The sequence below is a fragment of the Sarcophilus harrisii genome, chromosome 1 (genome assembly GCF_902635505.1).
Source record: "Sarcophilus harrisii chromosome 1, mSarHar1.11, whole genome shotgun sequence".
NCBI classification, from domain to species: domain Eukaryota; kingdom Metazoa; phylum Chordata; class Mammalia; order Dasyuromorphia; family Dasyuridae; genus Sarcophilus; species Sarcophilus harrisii.
In genome coordinates, this window is record NC_045426.1 from 454,274,528 (window position 1) to 454,297,047 (window position 22,520).

The 22,520-nt window shown below is 34.7% G+C and overlaps 1 protein-coding gene across 2 annotated transcripts in view; it reads right to left on the reverse strand.

Annotated features, from left to right (window-relative positions):
* Positions 1-648: 648 nt before the first annotated feature.
* ADHFE1 (alcohol dehydrogenase iron containing 1) overlaps positions 649-22,520 on the reverse strand; it is a 33,890-nt gene continuing 12,018 nt past the window's right edge. Inside the window, exons 4-14 of one of the 2 annotated variants that reach the window (XM_003759739.4) lie at positions 22,246-22,299; positions 21,905-22,059; positions 21,124-21,320; positions 19,620-19,697; positions 18,340-18,445; positions 17,233-17,385; positions 14,010-14,108; positions 12,559-12,637; positions 12,297-12,393; positions 6,883-7,040; positions 649-2,220 (exon numbers count right to left, since the gene is read on the reverse strand). In XM_003759739.4, coding sequence (XP_003759787.2) covers positions 2,137-2,220; positions 6,883-7,040; positions 12,297-12,393; positions 12,559-12,637; positions 14,010-14,108; positions 17,233-17,385; positions 18,340-18,445; positions 19,620-19,697; positions 21,124-21,320; positions 21,905-22,059; positions 22,246-22,299 — 1,260 coding nt within the window. In that variant the 3' untranslated portion in view covers positions 649-2,136. The remainder of the gene's footprint in view (positions 2,221-6,882; positions 7,041-12,296; positions 12,394-12,558; positions 12,638-14,009; positions 14,109-17,232; positions 17,386-18,339; positions 18,446-19,619; positions 19,698-21,123; positions 21,321-21,904; positions 22,060-22,245; positions 22,300-22,520) is intronic. The other variant, XR_004230930.1, reaches the window with a different exon arrangement.

Sequence of the window (22,520 nt, forward strand, 5' to 3'; positions counted from 1 at the left end):
AGAACATAATTATTAGAAGCAATAAAGTTTTGGACAAGAAGGAAACTTAGAAATCATTTAGTCTAATATCTTTGATTTATATTGTGGAAATTCAGGTCAGTAGATGTGAAAGAATTGGACACATCTTAGAAACAAGATGGCTGAACTGAGACCAGATCCTAAGTTTACTGAATTCCAATCTATTGTCATTTATAATAGAAATATTTTTAAAAAAATTAATGTATTTCAGCTGCCTGAACTTCTATTATTTCTGTGTTTCTAATTCTCATTGAGACTTTCAAATATGTCAGTTATTTGTAGTTTTTGCCATGTCAGCTACACTTGGAGACATTTTGTTCAAGTTTTACAGAGGTTTTCTGAACTCCTTTCAGATTGGTGAAGAGTACACAAATATTCTTTCCTGTGTTCATTCTGTTCTGATAGCATTACAACCTGAGAAGTTATTTAAGGGGATATCTTAACTGTAAGATGGACTAACTTGGGATATTGAGGCTGTCTTGGTCCTTTCTCAAATCTAGGTTAGGAGAGAATTAAGTAAAATATGGCTGTAATTAAAATTTAACAAAGAAATAATGGACCTGATTTTACATTGGATAGAAAATAGCTATTCAATTATCTTAAGGCTACAGACTCCAGAAGAAATTTGAGTAGTATAGCTTTTGGGAGATGCTATAATGTCTCCTTCCTTTATTTTTCTTAGCAATGTAATATTTATGTATACATTATTTAGTCATACATGCACATTTTGAAATGTTAAAAAAAATTTAAAAATATGATTCACAGTACCAATATTATACTGCCCCTTTTCAGGACACTGATGCCATTAACATGAACTACTGCTATGGCCCTAGTCAAGGACAAAAAGGCTGAAGAAGTTTTTGAAGGCTAGTTGTGACTGAGTGGAATAATTGTTTAATATTCAGGATTTTTATCTTATATATGTAGGGCAGGGTTCTGACTCAATTGCTCCTCTTTCAATTAATTTATTCTGGACCAAAGAGGCATTTTATGGGCCTTTACTTCCAGAGTAAAGTAAATGTTCCTCTCAAAGAATATTCTGTTCACTACTTTAAGGGTTCTTAATCTGTGCTCTCTGGATTTGTTTTTAACAAATGTATAGTTAGCCATATTTCTATAACTGTTTTTCTTTGTAATTCTATGTATTTATTTTATACATTCAAAAATGTTAGAAGAGGTCCATTGGCTTCACTAGATTGCCAAAGCAGTTCATAGCACAAAAAAAGGTTAAGAACATCTATACTGGAGGATCAGGAGCCTTAATATTGTTTTCTTGTGATTTTCCTTGATTCTCTTCAATTTTAGTGTTTTTGGAATTTTTCATGAACCAAAAGGTGACAGACATAAAAGCATATCTTCATGGAGTCCTCCCCTTTTCATATTCTGGTGCTCTCTCAACTTATTAGATAGCTCCAGAGAAATAATAAATATCTAGAATTTTTTAAAATTGGAGATAAAATCTGGTGGATTTTACTAGATGAGTCACTCGGCTTGTTTTCTTTAAGTGACAATCACAAGAGTTTATACCTGGCTCAGACTGCAGGTAACAAAAGTCATGGAAGAGAAAAAAAACAAAAGATTAGAAGGATTATGTGAGGCAAGGGGGGGTGGAGAATGAAGAAAAAAGGGAAAGGGGAAAAGCCAAAGGGAGAAGGAACAGAGAAAGAAGGGAAAAAAGGAGACTCTCTTTTTGTCTGTCTTCCTTAGATGGCTCCCTATTATGTAATTGCTTCCTCAAAAGAGAAATATCCTATGCTATACTTAAAAAAATTTTTTGAAAATTTGAAAACTCAAGAATACCAAATTTCAAAAATCCTAAATTTCTCCCCATGTCATTTGGCATATACTTTTTGATGTATTAGTGGAGGAAACAGAAGAGAGCTACTCCTGAGGACGACCATGAATGAGGAAGCAATGACTTTGGGGCAGTTTTTCTAGATTGCTTCATGAAGGTAGCCTAATCCAAGGACAAGATCTATCCATTGAAGACTTTCTTGCCAGTTGTTATAGAAGAAGGGGGGATGATTTGTAAGTGAGAAAAGTTCAAGATCCTGGGAGGGCAGCTTCTGTCTTCTGAACGAAGATAGCTGATGGTAATTCTTTGTGTTCAAATTTAAACTAGTAGAGTTTCATTGAAGCCTCAAATAGAGCTGACAATTCTTCTTCTGACTGAGGACGTGGTGCAAGTTTAGTTACTCTTTCCTGAAACAGTAAATGAAAAGGGGTTATGTGGAATCTGGAAAAGTCTAAATGCTGCTAAATCAAACTGAATTAGGCTGGTCTTTAGAAAAGAGGAATTTGGCAACAAAAGGATATGGCTTCTTTTTAAAAAAAATCTTTTACTGGATGCAGTGCTAATTATACTTAATAGCTATTAGGATGGGTTAGTGGTGCTGTGGTTGGAGTGCCTGGTTTGTACGCAGGATAGTTGGAGTTCAATTATGACCTCAAGTATTGTGTGACCTTTGGAAAGTCATTGAATCCCTCTTTACTTCAGTTCCTCAAATGAGGACACAGTGAAGAAAGGGATATACTATAAAGTGGGGACACATTGAAGAAGAAAATGGCAAACCATTTGATAAAAACCCCATGGACTTTTCTATGGATCCTATAGAGTCAGGCACAACTGAACAACAACTTTTTAGTCGACATTTATACAATATGTGGGCTCCTTACAGCCATCATCTTCTTCCTCATGATGACCCAGTGCAGGTATTATGAACAATGGTTTTCAGATGGGGAAACAAGCTCAAGAAGAGTAATTTTTCCAATAAATGCAAGAATTGGGATTGCAATCATAGACTTTTTACTGTGCCACACTCACCATCTCTTACATCTTCTATTCCCCCAAAGAGGAGATATATGTAGGAATTTTTCTGTTTTGTATAAGTTTTTTCTGAAAGTTGTATCTCCCCCCCACCCTACCCCTCTCTGCTTCTTTTGTCTTGATCCCCAAAAGATAACTAGGTAAAATAACCAAAATTTCAGTCAGTGAATTATGCCATCTGACTTAGAGAGCCTCAGAAGGATGATACTGAAGTGGGAATGGGTGTGAATTTTTATTAGGATCATAGATTAGGAGCTAGAAGGGAGGCTGTCTAATTTGGTCTTCTCATTTTACAATAGAAGAAACTGAGGTCCAGTGACTTAAGTCAGATCAATATTGCACATGAGAGGTGGGATTTGAACTCGGGTTCCCTTGATTGCAGAAACAGTGTTCTTTTCACTGTGCTACTATGTTTCTCCCTTTCTACTTTTAGCACATACTAATATAAATCTATTTCCTACCTTACCCTTCTGCTAGGGAATGAATGGAAGTGCTTTTTTGAACAGTTCTTCTCAAAAATGAAATGTTTTCATTCTGAATTATTGCCAGAAGTTTCAGAAACCCTAAAGATTAATCTCTACTCCTATGCTTCCCTTTCAGTGAGTGCTTTACAGTGATTGTGTCTTCTGTACATTGCAATGTTGTGTATTGTCATCAGTCTATGATGTGGAGTCTGGCCCCAGATACTGGCCATGTTGTTTCTTCCTATGGGAACTGATTACTTCCTGCTGAACATAAAAAAAAAAAAATCTTTTTTTCAAATGCTAGACAATATGAAACATCCTTTGAGTTGATGTATTCTTCAGGAATCAGCCTGCCATTCTCATTATATTAAATCTTACCTGCAGTAATAAGGAATAATGAAAACTGAATTCATCTTTCATTATGGTATCCCCTGATATAATAGCCTTGGTAGTTTTCACTTAGAACCTCATAGCTGCTACAAAAAATGAAGGAAAAACAATGCTATATGATCTCCAAAAACTCTTTTGGCTTCACATTCTACAAATGTATGAATTTACACTATGTATGCTAGAGAAAAGAGGAGGGAGGAAGGAAGAGAGAAAAAAAAGAAAAAGGGAAAGAAGGAAAATAGAAAAGGGAGAATAAAGAAAGAAAAAAAAAAAAGACAGGAAGAAACAAAGAAACAAAGAAGGAAGGAAGGAAGAAAAGACCCATAATAACCCCAAAGCAAAACTAGAGTTCTTTTGCACTGGAAAATATTCACTGGATAATTATTAAACATTGTCACAGGTTTTCTAGAGGTTCTTATAAACTATTTTGTAGTAGACAATCTTATTTGTAGTCTTAGCTTGGTAGCCAGAATATTCAATTTATCTACAATAGTTTAATCCAATTAGCAAATTCATTTTGTCTGATTCTGGCAAAACAACAACCACAAAAACAGAGTTAGCTTTGGGGTCAGAAGTACTGGGTTTACTGACTCACATACTGGCTATGTGACTGGTTAAGTCACTTAACCTCAATGTAGGAGGCAAGTGTCTAAGATTATAAATTGCTGAGAAGATGCTAATTGACACTGATAGAAATTCTTCACTAGCAGTGCTCTACAATAATTTTTTAAAAATAGTTTTTGTTCAACTTATTTTCACGTTGTGACATGACATGTTAGGTTATCAGAATAACTACTAATTAATTTTCTATTTTAGTGAATGTTCTTGAATTTTCAACCCTGTCTGAAATTGCATTTTGAAAATGAAAATTTGAGAACTCTAAGTCATGTGGAAGAAAACTGTTGATTTGGTGCTGGTGGCTAAAAAAATCATTGTTAGTAACTAAAGCCAAATTATCAGGAATATCTACAGATGCTAGATATTGCATATGGCCTTCTTTTAGATTGCTGGGCTGGTTTTGCTGAAACGTATTGCTTTGGCTGATGTTGTTGGGAGTAGAGTAAAGTAAGGTGTTCTGGTATTTTGGTCAATAGTTGGTATAAAATAGAAAAAGCTCATTAATGAATGTTTAAAAACACAGCAGGTAAAACAAAAAACACAGCAGGTCATAATATTCTAATTTAATTCAAAGATGATTTGGAGATAGGGGAAGAGGTATCAAATCCCACTTCTACTTAATGCCTGTGAGACAAGCTTAAATCATTTTTATCTCTCTGGCTCTTTGTTTCTTCTCAGTAAATTGAAGAGGTTGGATTATATGGCCTGATTTCTAAGGTCCCTCTTTCATCTTTCATTTTTATGATCCTAAGATAAGACAATTTAATGAGAAAGCCAAAGGTTTTTTGCAAGGAGGTGGTAGTGGTGGTGATAAAATAGCAAATATTTCTGGCAATAGATTAACAAAAAGTTAAAATGCAATCACTTTTCACAGGTTCCCTTGTAGAATCAGGAATATATCTTTAAACATTCTGCCTAAAGTCAAAAGCTATGGTCTAAGTCAAATTATGGCTACCTTATTCCCAAGGATTGTCCTTGATTTTAGCTATCTCACCCTGTTTAAAGTGTCTCCAATCTGAATTATCCTTCTCATTCTTTTTGTGGTGGCAAAGAATTGGAAATCAAATCGATGTCTATCAGTTGAAGAAAGACTAAACAACCTATGATATACAATTTACTGTGCTATAAGAAATGACAAGCAGGATGATTTAAGAGAAACCTAGAAAAACTTACATGAACTAATATATAGTGAAGTGAACAGAACCAGGAGAATGTTATATGCAGTAAAAGCAATATTGTTCAGTGAAGAATTGTGAGTGACTTAGCTATTCTCAGCAATACAATAGCCCAAGAAAATCCCAAAGGACTAAAGCATACTATCTACCTCCAGAGAAAGAACGGATATTGTTTGAACATAGACTGATGCATGATATTTTTTCATTTTCTCTCATTCTTTTTTCTTTTATTCCAGTCTTCTCATACAAATTGACTAAGACAGAAATGTTATTACATGATTGCACACGAATAACCTACATCTGATTGCTTACCTCTCAGGGAGAAGGAAGGGAGGGAGCAATACAATTTGGAATTCAAAACTTTAAAAGAAATGTTTAAAAAGTGTTTTGACAGGTAATTGGGGGGGGAAACAAAATACATTTAAAAAATTATTCTGCTCAATACAAGCTAAAACAATAGCTCAAGAGACGCAAAGAGAAAAGAGATCCTCCCAAACTATTGGAATATTTGCCTTGGATAGAGAAATATTAAATGACTCTAAATTATGTTTGTGTGTACATATGTACATCCATGTCTAATTGGAGTTAAGGCTTTTGGATTAATATATTTACATTAGCTATAAATATGCTGAAGGAAGAAAAATTATTAGGCTTTATCCCCACTCCTACTTCCATGTAGCAGTTTTGCTTTGACTTGACACTTCCTGGTACAGACTACCCTCTCTCCAATCTCTTTGAAAAAAATCAAACTCTCAGAAGTATGTTTCTGGAAAACTGTTAAGCAAAACTGTAATTTAAAAAATGCTACTGTCCTTAACAAAACAATAGAAACACTAATTTTCCTTAAGGTAACTTTTAAAGTAAAATAGTAAAATGTTCAAAATATTTTCATCCAATTAATGGGAGACTATAAAGAGTACTTCATAGATGGGGGAGGTTGGAGGTAGATAAAAGAAATTTTTGTTAATTGAAAAAAAAATACTACATTCAGGAAAAACCTACAGAGAGGAAGGAAAGTTTCTCTGGGAAACCAGAGCATCTTGGGAAACCTGCCTCGATTCTTAACGGAAACCCCTTTGGTTGCATCATAAAAGTATCACATAACAACACCTGGCTCTGTGTTTGTGCGGTTCTTTATGGAAAAATATAAAGGCAAAGGGACATTTGGCATCTCCCTCCCTCCTCCCTCCTCTGTTCCCTTTAAGAAAGAGGTCTGCGTTGCAGGGTGGGCTAGCAAAAGGGAAGCAAAATTTCTCCAGGGAGATCCTTGGGCTTCAAATCCTTTAATATAGAGTAAAATGATTCTTTTTTTTCCTTCTTAAAAATAAATAAAACTTTTATTAAATACTTGTCCCTCGGGGGAGGACTGAGTGAGGACTGCTTGTCTTACCTGGGGCAGCGTGCCTTTGACTAGCGCGGGTATATCAGCTTTGGAATAACCAATGGCGGCTAAGCCATCATCAACATTCAGATCAAACAAAAATTTCCGGAGCGTGTCAGCCAAAATAAGCCCAGCATCTTTGATTTTGGCAGTGCGGGTGTCGGCTCCTGAAATAAGACATAAAGACCGGACTGTAGGGAGGAAAAACGGGGTGGGGGGGAGGGGGGGAGGAGGAGGAGGGAGCCTGTTCTGAGACGAACTGAATTATAACATCAGCTGAAGATCTCACTTGCACATAACTGTCACCTTTCTACCTCCAAGAAAAAGCGCCAGCAATGTTGTTCGCTAAGAAAAAGTTTATAAAATATGGGCCCGAACCAGGGGGGGACGCCGCCAGGGAAACGTGTAATACCTCTTGCTCAGGGCAGACAAGTTGGCAAATGGAGGCAACTCCTTTTCCCGCCTCTCCGGAATTAGCCTTTTTGAAAATGACCTTGACCAAAAACAAACAAAAAACACAGCCACTCAAATCCTTCTTCCGAAATCTCCCCAAACTTGTCCTTGGCTTGTAGGAGGGAAAGGAAAAGAGAAATGGATGAGAGGGAGGAGAAAGGGGGGAGGGAGAGAGAGGGGGAGAGAGAGAGAGAGACAGAGAGAGAGAGAGAGAGAGAGAGAGAGAGAGAGAGAGAGAGAGAGAGAGAGAGACGAGACACGAGAGACAGACAGAGGGAGACAGACACAGATAGAGACAGACAGAGGGAGACAGACACAGAGATAGACAGAGACAGACAGAGAGACAAGAGAGACGAGAGAGAGGGAGACAGAGAGAGACAGAGACAGGAGGAGAGAGACAGAGAGACAGAGAGAGAGGAGAGACAGAGACAGAGACAGGAGGAGAGAGAGATAGAGACAGAGAGACAGAGAAGGAGGGAGGGAGTGAGGGAAAGAGGGAGTAAGAGCAATAAAGTAAGTCTAAAAGGGGAAAAAGCTTTCATGTGCAAATGAAGGCTGATACTTTTACAGAAAACTTGATCATAAATTTCAAGGACTGGAATTTGCTGACATCTAGAGGTCTATTCTTTTAATTTCCTATAATTCTCCTCTTGAGCAACATTTTGATTCCAGAGGTAGACTCTTTGAAAACACCTTTCTCTTCAGCAGAGATACAGAAATACAAGAAAGACCATGAGAGTAAGAGCAATCATAATAACAAAATATGAAAATAAACAAAACATATGCATATGTGCTATATTGAAGGAAATACCTTCTGGTTCTCATTATATTCAATTGATCATTTAACATGTTGTTCCTATTCAAAAATCAAATAATAAAGAATAATAGACCATGCCCATAAGAATTCTTTGAAATGACAATTTCTAATGTGGACATTTTTATGATACAAAAAAATCTTATTGTAAATAAGTCAAAGATTTGGAAGGAGAGACTCCAGAAAAAGAAGTCTGATAGAGTAGAACATACTATACCCTCAAATGGGTACACAACTAAAGAACAGAAAAACAAAGGCAATTTTATTCCATTTTTTAAGACCTTTGGGTAGTAAGAGTCCATAATCATCTCCTTAAATTCATCCCATGGTCTATCATTATTGTCAAGAAATTAAGATTTTTATAAGCATAAGGCAATATTATCATTCAACCTAAGTATACTCTTTCATGCTTCAGATTAAACTAATTTTATCTTCCTTTGTCAGAAAAAATTAAGAACAAAAATTTATACCCTCCATATAATAATTCTTCCATTTTTATAATTGTTTTGGTAATCCAAATGTGCCTTCTATTGTACTTTGAAAGTTGTCTACTTTGGGAGATGAAGTATAAAGGATAATATAGAATCTTAAAAAGAGATTTTAAAAAAAGGAAAAGAACTTATATTTACAAAAATATTTATAGCAGCTCTCTTCTTAGGGCAAAGAATCGAAAACTGAGGGGATGTCCATCAATTGGGTAATGGTTGAATAAACTGTGGTATGTGATTATGATGGAGTATCATTGTTTTATGAGAAATGATGAACAGGAAGCTCTTAGAAAAACCTGGAAAGTCCTCCATGAACTCTAGCATAGCGAAATGAACTGTGTACAAAGTAATAGCAATGTTATGGGATGATCAGTTGTGAATAACTTTGCTATTCTCAGCATTTCAATGATCCACAACTATTCTGAAGGACTTAGGATGAAAAATACTATCCATACCCTGAGAAAGAACTGTATCTGTATACAAATTGAAGCACACTTTCAAAAAAGGGGGATAAAGTAGGGCATTATCTGAAGGAAAAAAAAAAGGAAAGTTTTATGAGATGGAGAAAAATTTGTGGATTACTTATTTTAGAGAGTAGCCCCTTTTTGAAAGTAGAGGTGATTGCATCAAAAGACAGAAATGTATGTTTCCTTTTTTTAAAAAATCAAGCCATAGCTTAAAAACAATAATTCAGATTTATAGAAAATATGAAAATAAACCCAATAAAATGATAAAATACTAACTAGTTTAGAGCATGGGATAGAGATAGAATGGGAGCTTGGCTATTGAGTTATTTAGTCAGCCTAGGTTTGGAGGAACTGATATGTGGCTTAGGCAGAAGGCTGAAATATGAGAGCAGTATTTTTATACCTTCCCTGATTCTGGGAGGGCAACCTAATATATATCATCAAAAATTCTAGATTTGCTTATGACATTTATTACAATGTAAAAATATTAATGTTGCATGGAAACCGAAAGTCTCAGATCAGTTACAGAACATTTTGTAGAAGTCAAAGAAAAAAAGGCAATGTATAAATCTAGGACAATATAGCTGGAGTCAGGAAGGCCTGAGTTCAAATTAAGCCTCAGACTTTACTAGCTCTATATCTCTGGCCAAGTCACTTAATCCTGTTTGCCTCAGTTCCCTCATCTACAAAATGAGCTAGAGAAAGTAATGACAAACCATTCTAGTACATTTGCTAAGAAAATCCCATATGGGATCAGGAAGAAGTCAGACATGAGTGAACAACAGCAACAAAAGAACATTTTAATGACTCAGTAGAGCATGGCATAAAACAAAATTGAATTTAAAAAGGTTCTGTTTTTGTAATTGAAGCTTTATATTGCAGAAAGGACAAATGATTAGTTATCAATATATGTCTTACCCCAAAGAGATCTAAGTTTCTCAATACTTTCATTAGCTTTCTTTCTTTTTTATTAACTTTCTTGGATGTTAATTAATTTTAGCCTCTAATTTATCTTTGCTAACTGCGATTTAAAGTTAACAATTGGTGTTCCTCATCCCTACCAACTCTGGATACATTACAAAGCCACTCTAGTACCAGTTTGGGGTTGTCCACCATCCCAGAGAAAGGGAAAAGTGAAACAGAAAACCCTTTCCACTCCTAAAGATTAGCAAAAATGATCAAAGGAAAGTCAGTCTTTAAGAAACAAGTATGGCAATATCAAATTGCTTTGTGACAATACTCATTCACCCCAGGGTTCTTTGAGTAATATAATATGAATTATATAATGAAAATAAGGGAGGCTGAACTCTCAGCATACTCAATGCACCCAGTATATCACCTGGAATGCCAGGAAGGAACATAAACGCAGAAATGTACAAGAGCACAAACAAGGAGAGTGAGATAAATAGCATGGAGTTTAAGGAAATTTGGCACTTATTATTAACTTTTAAAGAGCTTCTAGAAAGTGAAGCCAGAATAACACAATGATATCATATATTCTGACTAAATAAATATCCTGGCTGATAGAGTTAGCTTCTGTAGTATAAATTTCAACAATTTTCAATTCTTTGAAATTAGATAATAATTAAATAATAAACTAGTGGGGGAGAGGGAGAATGGAGAAAGAAGGAGCAAGACTTCAAATGAAAATGTCATTGATATCCAAAAAATTCCAAGGATCTTTCAGGATCTGAAAGTGCATGAGAATAATCATTGAAAACATCAATCATACAATTTGCCAATATTCTCTTTTCAACAATGAGGGGATTCAAATTAGTTCCATTTGTTCAGTGATGAAGAGAGCTATCTACACCCAGAGAGAGAACTGTGGGAACAGAGTATGGATGGAATACAACATAGCATTCTCTCTATGTTATTTGCTTGCATTTTGTTTTCTTTCTCAGTTTTTCTTTTTCTTCCTTCTTGATCTGATTTTTCTGTATAAATACAGATAACTGTATAAATATGTATACATATATTGGATTTAACATGTATTTCAATATACTTAACATGTATTGGACTATCTGCCAGCCAGGGGAGGAGGTAGGGGAAAGGAAAGGAAAATTTGGAACAAAAGGTTATGCAAGGGTCAATTTTGGAAAAATTATCCATGCATATGCTTTGTAAACAAACAAACAAATAAATAAAACAATATGCCAATATTGTATCAATATAATATCAATCCCCAAAATATTATTTGGACTTACTGTGTATTAGATTCTGTATAAGAAGGGGTTTTTGGCATAGACTGGATTTGAATCAATTTGTTAAAAATTATTTTTGTCAATTGTCATAAATGGATATAGTAGTCACTTGAGACATCAATGGAAGATTAGGAATTGCACTTTTGGAAGGGAGGGAAATTGGTGAATAATTCCAATGTCCATGAAATTAGTGGAAATAATATTTCCATTTAATTGCTCATACTTATAGGATTTAGGGTTAGGAGACAACTTAAAAGTTATGTAACCTAACTCTCTTGTTTTGCATATGAGAAAATTAAAGGCTCAGAAATACTAAATGACTTGTTAATCACATTAACGAATCATGGAGCTAGAAAGAACAGTACCCAATGGCTAGAGTTGCAAGAGACCTTGGATGTCATTGAGTCCAACTGCCTAATTTGCATGGGGTCACACTAGCTCTAGATGTCAAAGTCAGGCTTTGAATATAGTCCTTAGACACTAAGCCAAAGCTGTTTTTGTTGTTTTTAAGTCCTTTTAGTAATGTCTGACTCTTTGTGACCTTTCTTGGGGCTTGCCATTTCCTTCTCTAGATCATTTTACAGATAAGGAAACTGAGGTCTCCTAGATACATAAAACAATCATTAAAAAATACTAATAAACCCTTTTAAGGAATGGAAGCAGGAAGCAGAAGGCACAAGCTGTTTATTCCTGGGCAAGTCACTTGATCTCTGTAAGCCTCAATTGCTTCTTCTATCAAATAAGGATAATACCTTACTTATCTGAAGGCAAGAAGAAGAACCAGATGGTCACAAAGAATTCTCTCCACCTCTAAAATTTATGATTCCATGAAATATTATTATAATCTAAGGTAAATTTTCTGATTTATTTTGTGGTATCAAACTCTTCCCTCTCAGAATTAGTTTTAAATGATTATATGATTTTGCCAATGGTAAGCAACATTGAAAAATTTATGTCACTTATGTAAATAATAGGTTCATGAATAGCAGAATCATACCCAAAATCTTTGCAGTCTCTAAGTGCCGTTCAGGAAACATTTGTGCCGTGAAAGTAAATACTGCTGGGGATGTGAGTACCACAGAAAGGCCATGTGGCTGCAGGAGGGGAAAAACACCAAAAAATGATGAATATTAACAGACGTGAGAATTTGTTCTTTGACCAGAAGGTTCTAAACAGTGACCCTGTTTAATATGTGATTCAAATAACTAAACACAAACCCATAACTCCCCAAAATAGACAATGGATTTAAAAAAAATTACCACCAAAGAATGATCCACATTATAATCCTTTGCTTTATATGTCTTCACCAAACCAGAAATTGGGTAAGACATCCCATGGCTGGAAACAAAAGAAACTGCTCAGTCAAATACATGGATGTAATCATTTCAAGTCTCAAAATTAATAATAAAATAATAATAAAAAGAAGTAATAAAAGATTCTAACATGAAAAATTCTCATCTAAGTATGGTATTTTATAAAAGACACTAATGCAATGGACTATATGAATACCACACATAATTCTCAGTTTCATGCAAACCTGCCTTCTCCTCCCCACTCCTGCTTTGTTGACTTGGGAAGCTAGAGATACTATAGAGCTGTGCCTTGTTCATGAATAAAACCCATGAAGTATTTCAATCCCAATACTTATGGTATTTTGTGAGAAATGTTGATACAAGAGAAAAAAGTACCCATCTGTCCCCCAGCTTAATTGGCCTTCTCCAAAGAAGAGATGGTATCACCCGGAAACCTTCTTTAACCAAATATAATGGAATTTTTAATGAACTGCCTGATGATGCTTCCTCAGCACATACCCCCTACAGGATGTTGAATTCATTGGAAGTGCTACAAGCTTGGGGAACATTGGGAATGCAATGTGTTCCTTAGTGACACATTATAGTCATCATTGGTATTTTACCAAATGTTTCATTTAGTGATGCTGGATGAATAGATCTGTATGATTATGAAAGACTCAGAATATCTGTAGCACTGGCAAATGTACTAACCAACCAACCTATAGGATTATATATTGCAAATTCACTCCTATGCATTTTATATATATAATGATATTATTTGTATATGGACTCCCTGGTTTCCTTCAAAACTAAGGTCAAGAATATCAACAGTTCCTAATGCCCTTCCTCCCTCAAATACCTTGTATTTGTTTTGTATAATGTTCTGGTTGTACAGGCATATACGTGTATGTGTATATGTATGTATATGTATGTATGTATGTATATATATGAGTTGACCACAACTAAAGATAACTTTTAAAATATTTTTAGAGTATAGGGATAAAAGCTTTATTCATTTTTAAAAATGTCTCTGAATACTTACTGTAATATAGCACTGTCAAAATTAAATTAAACAGAGGAGAAAGTTAGTTCTAGTAACAGATTTGTTTTTTTTTCTTTTGGAGATGTTGGTGGAGAATAAAAAAGAGTAAATGTCTTGCTTGAACTTAACAACCAATGACATTAATTTATTCAATAAAACATTTAATGAATATTTACCATATGTGAAGTGATATGTTATATGTAGACAATAAGATTCTGAACTCATGGGTTTTATAGTCTCATAGAGGAATAGAAACTATCCATTTAATGAGAAAATATTTACAGTAGGTTAAGCTGAATTTCTCATTATAATATCTCTAAATTTGACTATTTGTCTTAAATCTATAAGTTGAAACGAATATCTGGGCTTAGCTTACCAGAGATGAACACCAGCATTTCCAAAGCCAATACCAGCAAAAGCACTTGCCAAGTGCATGTTTGATCTTGCCTCAAGGTCATCAGGATTTTTGACAGCTCTGTGAATAATATAAATAAATATACAACATTAAAATATCAGCACTGTATTATCAATTGGAAAAGGAGCTACCTGAGAGAAGGAAAAGAAAAGAATGTAATATTATGAAGGAAAAATAGTTGGTTGGATAATTTAAACTACTAATAGTTTCCTAGATCTAGTCAAGGGGAGAAATATTCTCCAATAAACAGTTTTAGTAGAAGAACAATAAATATGCTGCCACATTGGCCACATGAGACAAAAGCTCTAAGGAAAGAAAAGCACTAACCCTTAAATTTTAAAGACATTGCTTTGGAAAATTAATCAGAGGCTCATTTTTCTTCTTCAACTGAAAATGATCATGACTAAGACTATATAGGCTATATGTATATGTGTCTGTGAGTATGTGTTGATATATACACATAAAAACATGCACACATATGATTATAATGAAACTCTCTGAAGTCAACAGTTGCCTGTGCAGACTAGAAGATCATTCTTTTATTTATGGTTGCTTCAAGATGTACCCTCTAGGACTCTCTTTTGGAATCTTTTGACATAACATATACTTTTTAAAATATAAAATTTACTACTATTATTATAATAAAAGCCTTTCTTTAATTCCTCTTATTCTTAGTGTCCCTAGAGAAACAATGAATTTTCTGAGCTTCCCTTTGAAAGCAGCAAAATCCTCATATGGCATTTAAAAATATTATTTAGAATAGTAAGGTGGAACCCTATCAACTGAGCTTATTTCTCATTTTGCCATGGTTTTACCTCATTGTTTTTCTTGCATCCTTTGATACTGGAGATGGTATTTTTTCTCTTCTCCAAAGCACATAGCCCAAAGCCTACCTCCTTCCATAAAGATTTCTCTGTCATGACTAACATGAAGGAAATACTCTTATCCACACATAGTCTTTCAGTGCACCTTTCCCGATGTGGCACAGAAATATTGAGTTCTCTATTTTCAGGATCTGTGATTTTATTGGTGGGGTTGATGCCTTTCTGATTTGGAAGATCCAAGTCTTTTAAGATTATCCTCCATTATACCATTTTAATGGACATTTTCTAATTCCATTGTGTCCTTCCTGGCATCAAGTGAACAGAATAATGGGCAGTATTCCAGAAGTGGATGCTTTTGAGAGTTGTCATAGCCAAAAAACTCATTGTGGTCAAAATGGTATTGAATATATAAATAGACGTGTATATATATTATAGTTGTCTTGATTGAATATTTGCATTTTTTAATGGATAGGAAATAAGCTTTTAAAAGCAGGGACCACAGTTTCCTATGACATTACATGAATATTTAAAAAGATAACTGGTAATGATCTATATATGTTTTTGATCAATTTGGACAACAATTACTTTGTTGTCTCCCCCTCCCTCACAACCCTGATCTCATGTGGTGCTACATGTACTATGTAGTTTACTAATGTATTTATTAAGTAATAGTGTATCTTGAAGTTACCTGTGTTCACATCTTAGGCATAAGACAGATAAAGTGAATGTTTAGGGTGAAAACACAATTATGAGAAACCTTTTATGAATTCATATGCTAAATAATACATCAGTCCATAAGATAATGAGTCTGGACATGAACTTGGTGGGATCAATACTAGAGGAACTGAGTCTAATCCTTATCCTCCTTCACCTCCATGTATAGGAAAGATTGTACACCCAAGATATTGGTGAAAGTGTTTGTCCATTTGTTCTTGATATATCTTTGAAGAAAAAATCTCTTTGTAAAATTTTCCAAGTGTTTTAACATTACATGAAAATGGAATGCTTGTCATTGGGCCCTTCAAAATTTAGCCTGAAGTCAGAAAGAAATGAGTTCAAATTTGACCTCAGATACTTATTAACTGTTTGATTCTAGGCAAGTCACTTAACCTTGTTTACCTCAATTTCCTCAAATATAAAAATGGCAATAAATACAGCACCTACCTCATTGTATTGTTGTGAGGATAAAATGAGATAATATTTGTAAAGCACTTAGCAAAGTACTTGCTAAGTAGTAGGTGCTACACCCATGTTTATTATTCCCTTTCCCTAAACTCTGCATCCTTTTCCATCTCCATACTTAACATAGTCCTTTGCACACAGCAGACAATAATGTTTCTTGTTACTTAAAGTCAGGAATGGCCATTCTGGGTCAGAATCATGGTCTATCTAGCTCAATAATCTCCAGTAAAATGTAAATATATCAAGGGCAAGGGTTATTTTTATTTTTGCCTTTTTATCTCAGCACCCATCTCAGTGCTCAAATATTTGGTGAATGAATATTTTCTTGCTAACAGAGATTTCAAGGACTGTTCAATTACTTTGCATGTCCAACTACAACCTTGAAGATTTAGATTCTATTAGTAATTTTTCATGGTGGTGTGTTTCATAAATTTGTCCAAACCTTTTTTAAAAATTCATTTATATATTTTGCCTTTACTGGCTTCCTCTTGGTTGCAGCACCATAATTTATGACTCAGTACATTAAATATTTCACAGATAAATAGAACATTAGAGTCAGAACAGATGTTAGAAAATCACTAATCCAACTCTCTCCTTTTCAGAATGAACCTAAGTAATAACTTCTTTTTATTTGTCCTTAGCTTGTTCAGCTTCCAGAATGTCCACTCTCATCTTGATCAATTACCACATATAGCACTTTAAGATATGTAAAGTGATTTATATACATTATTTCATTTTAATTTTACAACAAACCTGTAAGATAGGTACTACAGGTATTACTATCTTCACTGCACAGGTGAAGAAACAATTTCCAAGAGGTTGGATTTGTCCGTGGTTATGTAGCTAGTGGGTAGTGTCTTGGGGGTACGATCTTGGGACTTCCCAAATCTAGATTCAACCTTCTGGGTGATGTGGTTATCCTCATCCATACCATTCAGGATTTTATGGATTTTGGTCAGATTCCCCTCTTGGCCCCTTAACCTTTGCCTTTCTGATTTGGAAGATCCAAGTCTTTTAAGATTATCCTCCATTATACCATTTTAATGGACATTTTCTAATTCCATTGTGTCCTTCCTGGCATCAAGTGAACAGAATAATGGGCAGTATTCCAGAAGTGGATGCTTCATGCTTTCATATAAAGGTAGGATTATATTTTAAAGTCTATATGCAGAACATACCTTTTCAGATACTTGGCGACAATTTGAAGTGCATGTAGAGACCAGACATCACTTATGGGGTTGCTGCCCTGATAAGCTGGTCGATTGATTGGATTTAAAGGACAAGGGCTTCGCATATGGTAAGGAAGGGCTGTGTATGACTCCAATGCATGGCTGGAAAGGAACAATAAAGCAAATGAATTAAATGAAAGAGCTATTTTCTCTTCACACAAAATATAAATTATTGCTTTGAAAATTTTTAATGGTTGTTCTACTATGGATATGCTATTAAACCTTCTATTTATAAGCTTTTAGCTGCTAATTTTTAACCATTGTGGGAGTTGATAATTGGTGGCTCTTAAGCTCTGTAAGTCTTTAAAGTACATATATCAGGCTCTTTTAGGCAAAACAAACAAGTGAAGTCTTACTTATGTATTGACTCATTTCATTAAAGAGCAGATATTATAAATTATGAACAGAATTGTTAGTTTTGGTGATCAGGCCTAAAGTTTTCACCATCATTCCCCATTCTCAACTTTTCCAAAGCTTGAAGCCCTTTTTCGGGGCACTCAATACTTCTTGCTCCTCTTTGGAGTCATACTTTTCCCCTTCCTACCTTCACTTTCTTTTCTGTGCCTTACCCTATCTATTAAAACCCAAGCCCTACCTACTTCTAAGTAGACATTTAGATTATATGATAATCTTATTTTTATTGCTGTTTGGTCATTTTCAGTGGTGTCCAACTCTTCATGATCCTTTTGGGGGCTTTTTTTGGCAAAGGTGCTAGAGTAGTTTGCCATTTCCTTCTCCAAATCATTTTAGAGATGAGGAAATTAAGACCAATTGAGTTAAGTGACTTATTCAGTCATATAAGCTAACAAGTATTTGAGGCCAGATTTTAAAGTTTTCTTGACTACAGGCCTGACACTAGTGGATGCTATAGTATCCACTGTACTATCTAGCTATCCCAATCTTATTTTACATATGTGATATGGGAAAGGACTTCTGCTCCTTGGGTAGCAGCGGGCTCAGTCTGTCATTCTGATGATACTATAAATAGCAGAACATATATATTTAAGGAAAAAGGGGGAAAAAAGAGTAATTTTGCTGTTTATATATGGTCCTTACCAAAGTACATCAAAACCACTGTTAGCTACCACCCGAGGAGGCATGTGAAGTGTATGCAAAGGATCAATTATTCCTAGGGTGGGTTTGATAACTCTGGAGGCAATACCTAAAGTAGAAATTATAAAAATGAATTAAATGCATGAATATTCTTTTAAAAAACAAATCACTTGATTCAGCTCAGTTCCAATGATCTTGTGATGAAGAGAACCATCTACACCCAGAGAGAGAACTGTAGGAACTGAGTATGGTTCACAACATAGCATTTTCACTCTTTTTGTTGTTGTTTGCTTGCATCTTATTTTGCTTCTCTTATTTTTTTCTGGTTTGATCTGATTTTTCTTGTGCAGCAAGATAATTGTATAAATATATGGATTTAACATATTTTTTTTTTTTACCATGTTTAACATATATTGGATTACTTGCTGTCTGGGGGAGTGGGTGGAGAGAAGGGGGGATAAATTGGAACACAAGATTTTGCAAGAGTCAGTGTTGAAAAATTATCCATGCATATGTTTTGAAAATAAAAAACTTTAACAAAAAAAACACTTTTATAATAATTCTGAAAAAAATCTAAGAGAGATTTCTTAGGCTTTATGTCAAAGGGCAATATTGCATAGTGAAAATATGCTGGCAAATGAGAGGTCACTTAACCCTTCAGTTTTAGTTACTTAAGGCTTAAATGTTTCACTGGGATTCAAGTACTACACAATAGAGGTTTTACCCCATTTTAACTATGACATTGGGCATAGTGGCTGCTACAATAAACAATTAGCTAAGTGCTCATTCTGTTATGATAGAACAGCTTGAATAAAGATAAGCCTAATGTGATACTCTGAGCTAGAATTCAGGAAAAAAAAAAACATTTGGGCAAAATTAAACTGTTAGTGAAATGTGATTGTATATTGGATTTTTTGGGTTTTTTTTATTTTTTAGGGCAGGGGAAAATATAAAAAAGAGCAAAGCATGTATCACAAATACATAGTAGAATTTCTTAGTGAGGAAGATGTCTCATTGATGAGGAAAGAGATTGCCATCTCATTATAACTATTATAAGACTAATCTCTACTAAAGTTATTTGGTTATAACTAAACCCAAGTGACCTTGGGTCGCTATTTATTTGTATTGAGAATGGAAGAAAATAAACATCTATTAACATCCTTTTTCAATCTTGTTCTTTTTAATTTTTCTTATATCAGGATTTCTTTTAAAGATAGTTTGGAAAGCAAGAGAGATGATGAAACCAAGACTTATTGATAACTTACTGACATTAACATTCTTACCAGTTTTTACTTTTAAGCACTCATAGTCAAAAATGGCAACCCCTGTAGTCTCACTCCCAGTTCCAGCTGTAGTTGGAACTAGAATAAGAGAATATCAATATCAGAATACATCTCAACAAGGGTTTATGGAAATATTTAATCCATTCTTAGAAAACAAGGGACTAAATGACATGGCAGCAGGTCAGCTTTCCTGACCTCATTCATTCATCCATGTTAACAAAGTCTGTATTAGTTAGTGGAGGTGCATTGTGGGAAGCTCTGGAGTCTTTCACACCAGTGCTTCTACAGCCACAGCTGTGCGTTCACTCGCAAGCTGCTCAGCATCCCTTGTAAGAAAAATCAAATTTGGGCTCTCCTCTGGCAACAAGCCTGGCAATGTTCTACTTTTGCTATGCTTCATGGTTCTGGACATCTTGTCAAGATTTTAAACTTTGCTAATCACCCCTCTGTGTGATGCTGACACAGTTTTCACCAGGGGGTGCCATTTGCCAGACATCAATTATCCTCCTTCCTGCTGATACCAAATTCATGTCAAAACACTTCATTTGTCATCAACTGAATCCCACCACACATCACATCACAATGCTCCTCCACAATAGGCAATGGTCTGGGGTTGGAGGAAGGAAGGGCTGTTTTTAAGTGTGATTGTAAACACTTCAGCTAAAAAATACTACAATAATGATAAAATATCCATAGTATGGGGAGAGTGACATAAAGATGCTAATGTATGATGTGAATGGAGAAGAACCATTGTTCCTTGTATTTGCATGTCCGTGGAGAAACGGTAGGGAATGGAGCAGATGTAATTCACAGCCGCTCTCATAATGTAGCTGATGCTGCCCACATGTCACTGGACAGGGACAAAGCATGAGGACAGCTGAATGATAGATCATATGCTGGAAAGGGTTAGACTAATACCAGGGAAAGAACAATGAACAATACTCTTCCATACCTCAGTGGACAGTAAGACGGATAAAGGACAGGGAGATTTACAGCCAATAGGAATACAATATTCTGTGCCCAAAAGCATCAAGGGGCATGGTGTTGGGTAAAGAATTCTTCCCACATGGTTACTACTTCATGATTTAAGTTTAGAGATTTTTCTGTTCACAAATTTTCCTCATTTGTGGAATAACAAAGATAATAGAAATTGAACTCTAATATTTAATAATAATTGTTTTCATCATTGAGCTGTCAAAATCTTGAAGTAAAATGAATCTTCCCACATGGTTACCACTTCAGGATTTAAATTTAGGGATTTTTCTGTTTCCTCATTTGTGGAGTAACAAAGATCATAGAAATTGAACTCTAATATTTAATTATACTTGTTTTTATCATTAAGCTGCTAAAATCTTGAAGTGAAGTTAAAACAAAGTATCACTCATGAACTGTCTTTTATAAAGTTGACATTCTTAAATTATTGGATTAAATACTGAGGTAAAATTCCCTACTCCCTCCCCCCAATGTATCAAAGGTGAAGAGATTAATCAAAAGTGTGCTTTACCTGCAATCAGTGGCTTAAGGGTCACAGTGACAGGTTTTCCTTTTCCAATGGGAGCATTAACATAATCTAAGAAATCAGCATCAGGGCTGGATGCATAAAGGTTGGCAGCTTTACAAGTGTCTATGGTAGAGCCACCACCCACAGCAACAAACGCATCAAAGGCTCCTCTTTTGGCAAATTCAATAGCTTCCATGAAGCTTGGAGGAGAAAAAAGAATCCTGTCATCTTTCATTAGACACTGATGTTCATTATTACTAAATATTTCCATTTAATGATAAGTATTTATTCTATGCTTGGTATGTTTTAGGCACAATTTTATTAATGTATTAAGGACATAATAACTAAGAGAAAGAGAGTTTCTGATCCTGAAGAGCTTAAATTCTACTTCATAGAAATAACATGAAGAGGCAGTGTGATATAAAGGACAGAACACTGATCTTGGAATCAGGAAGATCCGGATTCAAATTCTACCTTGGACACTTAACTGTGGGTTCCTGGACAAGTCACTTAAATCTGTCTGTGCTTCAGTTTACTTATCTATAAAATGGAAGGACTGAACTAAGTGGTCTCTGAAGTCCCTTTTAGCTGTAAACCTGCAATCCTGTGGACATGCACATAGAAAATATACTGTAAAGAGTTTATAGAAAATAAAAACATAGTAAAAGGAGTAGGAGAGCATTAACATAAAGCTCTATACAAATATTAAGTAATAAGGGTATGATATATTTGCAGTTCTTTAGAGTAGCCAAAGTTTCCCCATATTTCACCCCCCCCATAATACCTTGTATCCGTTGGTTCCACCCTGACATTATTATAAACTTTAAAGTTTATGCCATTCTTTATTAAGGAATTCATGACTACTTCTACTGGTGGTAGCTGGGAAAGGTTCTTATCTGTCATCAAACAAACATTTTTAGCACCCATGTTTTGAAGGTCCTATAAGACAAAAAATATAATAATTTTGAAGTGATAATTGCATTTGTTAGAACCATAGCTCTCATGACAGATAAATTTGAACAATTCAATTTCTAAAATGTTATTTTTTCTAGTACTCAATTATCATCAATTACTATTATTTTTTAATGGATAACTACAAAATAGAATGTAGACTCAAATATTTACCATGCCCACTTCTTTTGTCACTCCTGCCCCATATCTAATATTTGAAACTGCCATCTGCAAGAAAAAAGTGAAGTTGTAACAAGATGACACATGCATAAAAGATTATTATGATTATGATGATAAAGACATAATGTAAAAACTTTAACATAAAATTCTTATCTGCCCTTCTCTCTTTTTTTTACAATAGCATTGCTACAATAGGCAATAGCCTAAAAGAATAGTTTCAATATAGAAATGTTTTACATGATTGAACATATATGACCTATATATGTGAT